General features: G+C 40.5%; 1 protein-coding gene across 1 annotated transcript in view; it reads left to right on the top strand.

Annotated features, from left to right (window-relative positions):
• sin3b (SIN3 transcription regulator family member B) overlaps positions 1-12642 on the top strand; it is a 31451-nt gene extending 18809 nt beyond the window's left edge. Inside the window, exons 9-19 of the mRNA XM_066695286.1 lie at positions 763-973; positions 1866-1982; positions 2511-2749; positions 3146-3329; positions 5228-5825; positions 6133-6302; positions 8773-8946; positions 9482-9574; positions 10310-10404; positions 11187-11385; positions 11648-12642. Coding sequence (XP_066551383.1) covers positions 763-973; positions 1866-1982; positions 2511-2749; positions 3146-3329; positions 5228-5825; positions 6133-6302; positions 8773-8946; positions 9482-9574; positions 10310-10404; positions 11187-11385; positions 11648-11878 — 2311 coding nt within the window. The 3' untranslated portion in view covers positions 11879-12642. The remainder of the gene's footprint in view (positions 1-762; positions 974-1865; positions 1983-2510; positions 2750-3145; positions 3330-5227; positions 5826-6132; positions 6303-8772; positions 8947-9481; positions 9575-10309; positions 10405-11186; positions 11386-11647) is intronic.

The raw sequence follows: 12642 nt of genomic DNA, 5'->3' as shown, positions 1-12642 counted from the left end.
TGATACAAACCCTCAGAAAATTTTAATTCCAGGTTGTAAAGCAACAAAATAAGAAAAATGCCAAGGTGGGTGAATACTTTCGCAAGACACTGTATGTCTCAGTGTGAGTTAAATCTTACCCAAAGTTAGGAAGTTCATCATCATTTTAAAGTTGAGCAGAAGGTTTTCAATGTGATTCTGATTGGCTTGCTCCCTGTCGTGGGCTGAGTTTGGGGCCCTCATTGTTGTGTTTTCACTTTGGGGCGGTCCATCATCTAGTGACTGGCATCCCCAGACACAGGATCGAAGCTTTTGATTTTGTGTGAAGCTAGTGCAACTGTACACCAAAGAAGGAGAGGCGCCGGTGGTCAAATTGATATAATGGTTTTGTGGCATAAGATTGGTTTAATTGTATAAAAACTGGTTTTATGACATGACTGACACATACCAATCTCTGGAGGGATGGACATAAGAGCTAAAAAAAAAGAACTTTACATCCATTCTAGCAAGTAAATAATGGATTCAATATGCTGACACAAGTGGGCACTACAATTCTAAATTGTAAATTAATATTAACTTCGTGCTAACAGTGTTCTTGTGTGGGCATTTGCAGTCCTTAAGGAGCCTTGACGAAGTACATATCTCTCACCAGCCATTGTTTTTGCTCATAGCTTCCTGTCTAAGATGTAATTGAGCCAGATCTAACATTAATTATGTGTTGATTAATGCCATTGATTAATATTTCCTTTCCTTTCCCCCCCCCCCACTCTCTCCTCCTTACAGGAAATTCCCTGAGCTCTATGCCCAGTTTAAGTCCTTCCTGGGCGATAAGGAACTCTCCCATTCGGCATCTGTGCTTTCCGACAGATTTATGGAGAGTGGGGGAAGAGAGATTGACTATGCCTCTTGTAAACGGCTAGGATCCAGTTACAGAGCGTTGCCAAAAACCTACCAGCAGCCAAAGTGCAGTGGACGAACAGCAATATGCAAAGAGGTGTGTACTCCTTCATCCTTCAGTACACCTAGATGTATCTAAACTTACTCTGCATGTCTTGGCAAGCAATTTGAAGCGATCTTGTCTCTTGTCTCGAATACAGTTAAAATAAATAGTGTCAAAGTTGTACAGGTTTCTGGATAATGTAAATTCACTGCTTCCCTTTGATCCCCATTGCTGTGGTAGGGCAGAGAGGTGCTCCTGTTCTTAATTGGTTAGATTGCTGGAGTGTTGTCCCTAACTAGGCTAAGCCTTGTAACTAATTTAGGTAACGGCCTATTCGGGAGACTCCTCTATCCAGAATAGTTCAGTCCATGATAGTGAAACTTGACCTTTTAAGTTATGAGTAGAATTAGTGTTTAATTTAAATTCATTATTTTAAATGTCAGGATTTGCATATTCATTTATGTATTGAATTTGTACCCTTTTAATGTATACACATTTGAATACATATATACATAGTTGTTTTATTGTAGGAAATTGTATATATGCTGTAGATTGAATCAGGTTTAAACATCTTAGAGAAGCCTTCATCTAGCAGTGGATTTAAAAAAACTCTAAAAATCTTTTTTGAAAATTAAATGTTTGGTTTACTTTAAAAAGAATAGCAAATGTATATTTAAATTAAACTTGATTCCAGATTTATAACTCAAAACTTCCTGAAAACAATACGGACTAAACAAAGTACAAATGCCCTTTTATAAAGAAACTGTTAAAAGACATTCAGCAGCAATGTTGATGAAACTCCATACAAAGCTCAGTTACTATTAGGAAAACAATTCATTAATCTTTACTGTGTTGTAACAAATGATGGTGGAAATTGTTTTTTTTTTTTTGTTTGTTTTTTTTTCATATTTACGTTTTCTTAACACAATGATGGCATTTTGTGCAGGTACTGAACGACACCTGGGTGTCCTTCCCTTCCTGGTCGGAAGACTCGACGTTTGTCAGCTCGAAGAAAACCCCGTATGAGGAGCAGCTGCATCGATGCGAGGACGAGAGATTTGAGGTAGAAGATTCAGTTCTACTTGGTTCTGGTCCTGGAATCCCCCTGTGTCTCCTGGTGTTTTTCCAGTAGTACTCTCCGATATTTGAATTGATCATTAACTGAAGAATTTTAACGGTTTAACGCATGACAAAAAAATGATTTATTTAAGGGATTTTAGCCTAGTAGAAATTTAGAGCTCGGTTGGAACAAGGACCAGGGGCTGGTGGTACGATTTTAAATATTCAGATCAGATTCAAGGGGATTGAACCCATGACCCTCCATTCAGGAGTCTAGAGCTAGGATGTCAAAAAGGTGACCCTCCCGAGATTGTGGAAGATGAAGGGACACTTAACTTTGAACAGAAGTCCTAATAAGAATGTAATACTAAATAGTATTATTATTTTGAATATTGATGCAGATTTAACATAATACATTGGTATACAAAGTTAGTATTATGTAGACGTTAACGCTGATTATACATTTATGACTACAAATGAAATGATGGACTTCACCTGAACGTTTAATTAATTATATTTGCTGGTTTTCTAGCTTGATGTTGTACTGGAGACCAATCTGGCAACTATCCGAGTGTTGGAAAGTGTTCAGAAGAAGCTGTCCCGACTTTCCGCAGAGGATCAAGAGAAATTTCGCCTGGATGACTGTCTAGGGGGAACATCGGAGGTCATTCAGCGAAGAGCCATCTACAGGATTTATGGGGACAAAGCACCAGAGATCATAGAAGGCCTGAAGAAAAACCCAGCTACAGCAGTGCCAGTTGTGCTAAAGAGGTGAGCTTTCAGAACTTATGCAGAGTCCTATAAAATGCCTTGCTACTTGTGTTTGAATGAATATCTTTGTTTATCACAGTATTATAGTAATTTACATTAAAAAATATTAAGTTTTTTAGTTATGTTTGTATGTGTTTACAGTGCACTTCAGACATGCAAACGTGTTTAAAGTCTTGTTGGAAGTTTGCAAATCAGTGATGAAAACGTTTATTGATTTGTATCCTATTGCAAGACTTTAAATAAACAGAACAAAAATGTATTGTTTCTCATAACATTTATTGTCGACGTTTGATTCTTTTAAATTAATGGGAGTCTACCAAACTGTTTGAGATTTGAGTAGTTATTTTACTTATATTTAGCATGCATAATGGAATGAGTGTCTCTTATGTTACCTAGATTAAAAGCAAAAGAAGAAGAATGGCGAGAAGCTCAGCAGGGCTTCAACAAGATCTGGAGAGAGCAGTATGAAAAAGCATACCTCAAGTCCTTAGACCACCAAGGAGTGAACTTTAAACAGAACGATGTCAAGGCGCTGCGCTCCAAAAGTCTTCTGAACGAGATCGAGAGCGTGTACGATGAGGTGTGTGTGTTTTCTACTGGTCAATTCATTCTTTGAAAGTTACTTAGCAGATGTCTTTATCCAAACACTGACATAAAATGTTTTACTTTAAATGTTGCTATTAAAATATAATTTATACATTAGTGACTATAATTATGGAAGAAGCAAACATCAGAATGCTCTACAGAGGTAAACTAAATGGATGCATCTACGGAGACCGCAAATGTTGGAAAGATACGGTGCCTGCTTATGGGCAGCTCATTCCACCTCAGTGCAAGTGTATAGTACTGGTTTAAAGTTGTACTCCTGTTCTCTTTCTGCTGCACCAGTGGAGTTTACTGGAAAAGTGCATTTTGTTTTTTATAATGAAAAGCCATCTGGCTTCACCATGGTCTCTGTCTTGATGGATAATCAGCCATCATTGCTGGGCATCACCACTGTACTTGTGATCCTCATAGTCTATGCTCATACATGAGAGAAACGTTTTCCATCTGAGGGCCTAATCCCGTGCATGAGCTGTGCCCGAGCAGACATCCAAGAGCGCACATATGGGGCAGCAGTGTGGAGTAGTGGTTAGGGCTCTGGACTCTGGAGTAGAGGGTTCAATCCCAGGTGGGGGCACTGCTGTTTTACCCTTGAGCCAGGTACTTTACCTAGATTGCTCCAGTAAATGCTCAGCTGTATAAATGGGTAAAAATAATGTCATATAGTGTAACAATTGTAAGTCACTCTGGATAAGGGTGTCTGGTAAGAAATTGAGTAATAACACATCCGGTCTCATTGATTGCGTCATCACTTCTGCTGTTACTATTGAGTGTGAGGTCATCAGCATCAAGACTTTTTCCATAGCCCAATGTGCTCTACTTAACCCATGACAACAGGTCCACTCCTTTTTTCATGTTTGTTTCACTGGCCAACATCTGCAGTACTTTTCTTGGGAGAATCGCACAGTAATACAGCCTTTAACCTTCACCATTTCATGTTAAAGTTTCTATACATCTCGTATTTCTCCAAGTTGAGCATCCCTTGCTCTTTGAATTTAATCCAGTTAGAGCATGGGCTTATTTTATGGTTTGATTTCATATACACAGCAAATCAAAACAGCAGTGTGTCATAAGGCTGCCCTTGATGCGTATTACACTGCAAATGTACAGGACTCAGTTCCTGGAGGGTTCCAATCCAGCAGGGTTTGTAGACCCCTCTGAATCACCGGTAATAAAGAACTTGTTGGTACCATTTCAGACAATGTTGGAATGTGAACCAGAGGACAGTGTCCCTTCAGACATGTACATTCCTCTAATATGGCATTCATTTCAACGGCGGGTTCAGTGTTGCATACACACTTCAAATGTGGACGTTAGGAAATTGTTCATACTCCCTTGAATAAAACTTAGATTTCTCTGGCTTCCCTTGCATAATCCAATTCTGGAGGGCCACATCGTCTTGAGGTTTTCATTCCACCTTCGCTAATTCAACTAAGTGGCTAAATTAAAACATTAACAACATTCCCCAGTTCTTTGGGTGATTCATAGAGACCTGTGATTGTAGCCCTCCACCATTGCCTTGAAAAAAATGTATGGACTATTGATTAGTGTTGATCAGGGGTGACCCGCAGTGACTCCTAGCTTTATATTCCAGCAAACTCTCCAGATCCCACTATAAATGTATAATAGTCCTGTGGGGATTTCTTTAATTTTATATATGGTGGCACCTCCAGTCAAAATCTTTGAAGCCATCAGCTGAAATTTACTTGAATCAATGGTTAATGTCTGGTTGATTTAACATAACTTTCAATTTAGTAATTGAGATGGCCAGATGGAATGAAAACCAGAAGATACTGCAACCATTCAGGAGTTTGAGAAACTTCATGTTAATGTTTGACCGTAACTTCACACGGGCTTCTCTTTCTGCCACCACAGCGTCAGGAGCAGAGCACAGAGGACAGCACTTTGCGGAGCAGCGAGCCCCACATGATCTTCATCTATGAGGACAAACAGATCCTGGAGGATGCTGCCTCCCTCATCATCTACCATGTCAAGCGGCAGCCAACCATCCAGAAGGAGGACAAGGACCACATCAAGAAGATCGTCCACCACTTCGTGCCTGACCTGTTCTTCTCCAAGCGGGGTGAGCTGAGTGAGACGGAGGAGTGGACGGACGAGGAGCCTGAGCCCGAGGAAGCTGGCCTGGGGTCGCAGGTCAACGGGGAGGCCAGGAGGCGGAGGTGCACCTCTCCCCACAGCAGCGTGCTTGGCGAGAAGCTGGATCTCCGCGACTCTGAAGCCGAGCACCAGAAAGACCTTGATGACGTCTACAATCTGATCTTCGTCAACAACAACTGGTACTTCTTCCTGCGCCTCCACCAGATCCTCTGCTCCCGGCTGCTGAAGGTGTACAGGCAGGCCGAGAAGCAGCTGCTGGAGCACAGGGCCGAGCGGGAGAGGGAGAAGATGCTCAGCGACGGGAGGAAGGAGAAGATTAACGACCTGGCTATGGAACTCCGGCTTAAACAGCCAAGTAAATCATTTTTATCTTTTAATTATTTGTTTCTTTGCAGACGCTGTTAACCAGGGTGACTTATAATCCTCACAAATGATATACAAGTGTACAAGAAAACAATATACAAATTTTAATCCTAATTAGAGTAAAATAAACTAAGAGGGAGTGCAAAATACCGTGAATGATGATTAGTCTCTCCTCCCCTCCTTATATTATGCCACATTAGGACACTGCACAAGATGACACAACTGAATTGAAGTTCCGAGAATCCTCCCTTTTTTTGGTTTTGTGTGTTTTCAGCCTTTTGTGTGTTTGGGTTTTGTAGGTGAAGTAGAGCTGGAAGAATATTATCCTGCCTTCTTGGACATGGTGAGGTCCCTGCTGGATGGCAATCTGGATTCTACTCAGTATGAAGATACCCTCCGAGAAATGTTCACCATTCATGCGTACATCGGATTCACTATTGATAAGCTTATACAGAACATAATAAGACAGGTACACAGTTCTGTCTTTGAATTACATTTGTTTAGTCTTATTTGTTTTGATCTCCTCCCCACGTTGGCATTTTTTTTTTTTTTCTCAATATGCGAAACAATAGATCTATGCAATGTTTATTTATGGGTTGTTGTCTTTGTCTTCATCCGTTGTCTATTTCTTTTCTTAATTTAAACATAACTAGCACTGCTCACTTGATTGCAAAATGTAAATAATGCTAACAGGAGTCTGTTAGTGGCCTACTTTAAACTGAATGTGATTACTGATGTCTCCGCTGTTCTAGAGTTTGTCAGCAATGTAGTGTCAGAATCTGCCTCTGTGTATAAAAATAAACCTTGTAAGAACTTCATGTAGGTTTCACAAGAAGTGGAACTGTAACCTTCTAGATGGAGAACTGCTGAATATAAAAGCTGAAATGGGTAGTATGTAGTATGGGCACGCTTTTGTCATTGTTTTGTCTTTTCCTCTGGCAGGCCAAAGTCATTCAGTTTAGTCGTTAATTTATTATTGGCAGTCAGTGTGGTTATGATCTTATTATTTTAATTTGGCTGATGGGTTTGTCCAATGCAATTCAAATTCAGCAATCTAGTATCAAACCTTCGAGACCACATCGACGGCTCTGTTGCTTAAATAGGACTCCATGACTGTTTTTAACCCTGATGAGGCTGTGCGCTTTGGTTCGCATAATAGCAATGCTCGTGACCCCTAGACGCGGAACTATAGAACATGGGTCATTTGCACTTGGTCAAAAAGATAACCTTCTCCTGTTGGAAGCCTGCATGCTGTGTTCAATGAACCCACAGCTACATTTACAATAAAGGCAAATATGCAGGTTGTAGCGTAAGGTACACTTATAAATTTCAATTTAAGAAGTGAATTTATAGTATCACCTTATCACGAATCCTGGAATCTTGTAGAACTCAATTTCTGTAATAATTGGACACAGACACCAATTCCAAAGATATAAATTGTCAAATTTATTCAAAAACAAAGACTAAATGTAGCACTACACTAATTATACAAAAGGGAAAAACTAATTAAAATTCAACTCTAGATCAACAAATCACTTCCGTGACCAAATCAAAGACTATGGGATCACATAAGATAACACACAAATCGTTAAACAAAAAAGGTTATAAACACATTGACTACAATACCGGTTAGTAAGACGAAGGTGAGTCTCTCATTAGTATTGTTAGTCAGACATTAAATAACTACACAGGTTAGTATTTATGTCAGGTAACTTCTCGTTATATATATATCAGTCTCATTTACGTTTAGGTGCCGAGAAAGATCCTATAATTACTTGTTACCACAATTTCCCTTAACTGATTATTATTCAATGATTAAGGATAGGCAGGGCCACCAATAATCTAATGTCTATTAACTTGTGTCAATTTCAGACTAAACAGTTAAACAGGAATGAGAAGATATTTCTCGGCGTTGACAGATTTTATTTCTAAAATTATCAACAAAACAGTTTAATGCAACACACATTTTATATTTAAGAAAACTAAATGATATTACACATTCTAGAGTTATGAATCACAGATTAACATTTCTAATTGATTTCTCAACTTGATTTCTGACTTAGTCAATTGTCCAGCTGTAAAATTCCACTGATCAGGTGGGCACAGGCGGGCATGCGCAGTCTGTAAAGTTCTTTATTTAATAAAGTCCTTTAAAAGAAATCTTCGTTCGGCTCAATCTCCTTCTCCCAGTTTAACTCTTCTGTTGCCGGCAAAGACAAAGAGAGAGAGAGAAAAAGAGACTGTGCGCTGTTCTTTATAGTCTGTCAGATCAATAGGTGATTGGTTCTTGAGTTTTTGAGATTGGATTTCGGTTTCAGCCCCCAGTGTCCTATTGGAGGGGGGCTTGATTTATGACTGATGTCAATCCATGCCATCTTTTGGAAATGCTGGTTGGCCTGGGTTCGTAGCTCTATGTCGGGAGTTCGGCTCTCGTCCACTTCAAAGAGTTTTTATCACCTACAGGCCCCTTTCTCCAGACATCTCATAGCAGGATTCCAAACTATTTGGCCTCTTCTCGGTGCCATCCTCCCCAAAACTGTCACTTTGATGCAAACCAGTTCCAAGCTGATGAGCTAAGGAAATCTGATAACTTTGGTGGGGGAGAGGTCTTCTTTAGGTCAGTGCTTCAGCTCAGAGCCCAAATGCTCTTATCAAAATACACCCAACATAACGCTACAAGGTGGTCAAAGTCAGGTCAAGAGGAAACACATGGGCTTACACAAGTAGACAAGCAGCAAATTGTACCAGTTAAGCAGTGATATTAGGCTCACTCACTTATTATTACTGCCACGTGTATCCTATGCAGACACCAGGTACTCCTCAGACTGCAGCCGGGGGTTGAAAACAGCCTTCATGATTCCAACAAGAGTAACTGCTCAGTTGACTTCATTTGTGATGATCTAACACTGTAATACTGACCATTCTCTGTGTTGTTGCAGCTGCACCATCTGGTCAGTGATGATGTGTGCCTCCAGGTTGCTGAGCTCTACCTGAGCGAGAGGAAGCGGGGGGCGGCAGGGGGCAACCTCCTCTCACAGTGTGTGCGTGCCGCTTGGGAGACCAACTACCAGTGGAAGGCTGAACGTGTGATGGCAGACGAAAACTGCTTCAAGGTAGGCTCTGTGACTGTCTTCACCAATACTGGCCTGCCGATGGAAAAACCAGAGCTTCGGAAGGACATGTGGCCCTACCTGAGCAGTAGACGTTTTTTCACTTCAGCTTTTATTTCAGAGGTTAGTCCAGGGTAAGGCAGGCTGCCCATTTGGTCAGAACATCATTTTTATAAGTCATGTGAGTCGGAGGTCCTGGAAGCTGTTTTATAGACTTTCATGTGTACCAGCTTGGATCAGAAGTGTTCAGAGGAGAGTAGTATTATTGGATTTATAGGCAGTACCAATCCTGGGCATCACAACACCAAATGGCTTGTTCTATAGACTGTCTTGTGTACCATTTAATATTTTTTGGGGAAACTGTTGCTGGAGTGTGCCACTATATCTGAATATAAATAGACTGTATATGGGAGTCCTATAAATATGCTCCTGTATACAAATATGCTCTGTAACACGCTAGGGAACATTATAGCAATACATGTTTTCTTCTTCATGCATTTCCTTCAGTCATTGAAATTAATCCCTCTTGGTTATGTAGGTAATGTTTATTCAGAGCAAAGGACATGTCACAATGACCATTGAGCTACTGGATACAGAAGAAGCCCAGACTGACGATCCTCTTGATGTCCAGGTAAAAGTCATATCAGAATACCTCCCAAGTACCATCTGGTAGGCTCACTCTTGTGTCCTATATGTTGGTCAAGCTGATTGCCAATGCAGATTATGCCATTGATTTGGCAGGGAGTTCCCAGGGTATTGTACCCAAATGGCCATGTGCTGCCAGGGGTGAGGGTCGTGGTCTCATTCCTCTTGAAGCAGTGGGCAAGTCCTAGTGAGAGAACCTAGTTCAGTACCTGCCAGTTATAGACTGGGGGAAATATAACTGGATTCCAAATTAAAAATGAAATGCCATGCATAAATCCTAGTGTAATAGGCAGGGGTTTCATGGGTCTCTGAACAAGATTAGTCACTTGGCCATGTAATGTACTGATGAGGTCAACTGGGAGTCGTAATCCAATACAACTAAGGATGAAATGAAAGAAACTACTGATATATATGAAAATGTTTAGTTTTTTTTCTTCAGAAGAAAAATGCAACAGACTGTGCAACTGGAAACGACATCTTGGCAAGAACATCTTTGGAACATTTGACAAGAAGTTAGTTCAGATAACTGGAAAGACCAGAGCATCAACAGCAGCTCTTTGGATTTCACATTTCTGTGTCATCCCATCAGCTACCAGAGTGTGTAGTTACAGATGTAGAAATACATGTGGAGAATGTCTCTTTATCCTTAAAATGTATTTGAATGTCTTTGGAAAGGAAGATCAGACTTTGTAAGAATAAAATTGTGGTCTGGTATTTTTAGTACCTGTCCAGGTACATGGAGCAGTTTGTTGGAGCCGAGGCAGCGCATTGTAACCAAGCACAAGGCTTCTACTTCAAGCCTGTCTTCTTACCCCGGTGAGTCTCGCACACCTCCAGGAAAACACACTCTGCTTGGTGCTGCTTTCTCTCCTATAAAAGCCAGTTTCAGCAGAATTTCTTTGGAAATATTTTGTTTTATTATGATCTATGATTTTGTTTTCTTCCCTCTAGCATTGTTTTTTGGGAATTGCTGTACGCTTTCCCTCCAGAGCTGCTACTTCCACTGAAATTGCAAAAACTCTTGACATGTTGCATTGTGAGCTCTGAATTCGACTGAGTGAGGTTCAGTTCTGCAGTGTGTATAACAGGGTTGTTCCTATTGAGCTGATTGTATGGGTCATCCATCAATTATGAATGTATAAAGCCTTGGCAACACTGAATTTTGACCAGTTAAGTAGGTTTTGTTAAAATATCATTTTGAAATGTCTGAAACACCATCAAGTTTTCAAGGAGCAGTGTTCCTATATTTGAACACGTGTCTAGCTTTAATATTGAATGTTTACATGTGTTTTCTACAATCTACGTGCCCCAGGGCTTTTCAGGGTCAAGGTCTTCAAAACATTCACTTAAGTTAATTTAAAATGAAGTGTTCAAGTATGTGTCTCCATGATGCTTTTAAATACAGACGTGTCATCATTCACGCATTGTTGAATAGCTTTTTCCTGCAGTGTTTTTAGTGAGGCAGTTGGCAATTGCAGATCACATTGCCAGCCGGTTCTCAGACACAGCTGGTCCAGGTGGTTTATTGATCACATGGCGGGGGGTGCGAACGACACACATCTGTGCTAACTGAACCCGATTTCTTGCTCTTACTCTAGGAACCTGCGCAAGTTCCGCAAGTGGCAGATCAAGCAGATCACTGCCATGAAGAACAAAAGGGCCTGGCATCGCGAAGTGGGGGTGGAGAGCGCCAGCAATGTGGACTGCCGCTTCAAGCTGAACACCCACAAAATGGTGTTTGTCATGAACTCTGAGGACTACATGTACCGAAGGGGGGCCCTCGTAAAGGCCAGGAAAGTAAGTTGGGTTTGTGTAAAACATCTCCCCAAACTCTACCACATGGATCCCCTCAAAGATCCCTCAAAGATCCCCTTATTCATGTAAAGATGTTATGTTTTATTATCGTTTTTGCATTATGGAGCTGTACAGATATTTATAGCTGAGTATTGGAGGCACTTCTTTCTATAGAGTGGAAGATAAAACCCTTTTTTTTTTCCCCACAAGAAACACTATTCAGTTATTGTCCTTTTCCTAACCCTCATCTCTCCGCTCCTCGCAGTCTCAGTACCTGGTGGCCAGGACTCAGCACCAGCGCTTTGGGAAGTGGCATCAAGGGTGGCTGTCTCAGAATGTGGCCCCTGCCATGGAGAACACTGTGCAGGACTGGCTGATGGGCGAGGAGAGTGAGGAGATGATTCCCTGTAAAACCATATGCGAGACCACCTACGTCAACGACCTGCCCGTGCACAGATACCAAGTGCACTACAGCAAAACGCCCTCGTCCCCGTAACGCCCACCAGAACTGGCTCTCGCCAGCGGGAAGAGAAAGACAGTGTTCTCAGTTTGAGGGCCCTTCACTCTCAATCCTGTCAGACATCTTGGGTCAATACAGCTAACAGAGAGAAATGTATTAATTTAAAGAATGTTTTTTCCCCCTTTTTAAATTCAATGTAGTTTTTAGCTCGCACACAAGAGTATTTTGTTAATATTTGTACATGTTTATACTGGAAAGATGGTTAAGATAAAGGGTACAACCCACACCTCTTTTGTACAGTATACGTAATTCAAAAAGTTATACTACGAGCATATACATATACAGGCGAAACATGAATCTTAACATGCTGCTTTGCTTGCAGCCGATTCTTTAATGCAGTCATTATTACTTTTAGGCTTTTATTTTTTCTTTCTTGTAACAGAAGTAATCTCTCAGACTAGCTCTGTGCATTGTAAATGACAACTTCGAAGCAGATTCACTTTTACATCTCATTTGTTGCGTCCCAATATGTACTATATCTCAAAGATGATATACTCTCCTTATTGAAGGATATTGTAATTTTACACATTTATGGAAAAATCAGTGTTTGAAAATAATGTAAGACATTTCCTTCTCCTGTAGGAATTATCATGAAATAAACAACTTAGTTGTAAACTTCTTTAAAAAAAAAAAAAAATTTTGGTCTGGTTTGTACACAAAATGAATTTGTGGAATCATAAACGGTTGTTATAAATAACTGGCTACATCTAAGGACTGATCAATGAATCCTGTTTTGCTGA

This window comes from Amia ocellicauda, chromosome 22 (assembly GCF_036373705.1).
Source record: "Amia ocellicauda isolate fAmiCal2 chromosome 22, fAmiCal2.hap1, whole genome shotgun sequence".
Taxonomy (NCBI): Eukaryota; Metazoa; Chordata; class Actinopteri; order Amiiformes; family Amiidae; genus Amia; species Amia ocellicauda.
Note: the sequence above shows the minus strand (reverse complement) of the source record. Positions and strands in the feature narration are given on the sequence as shown.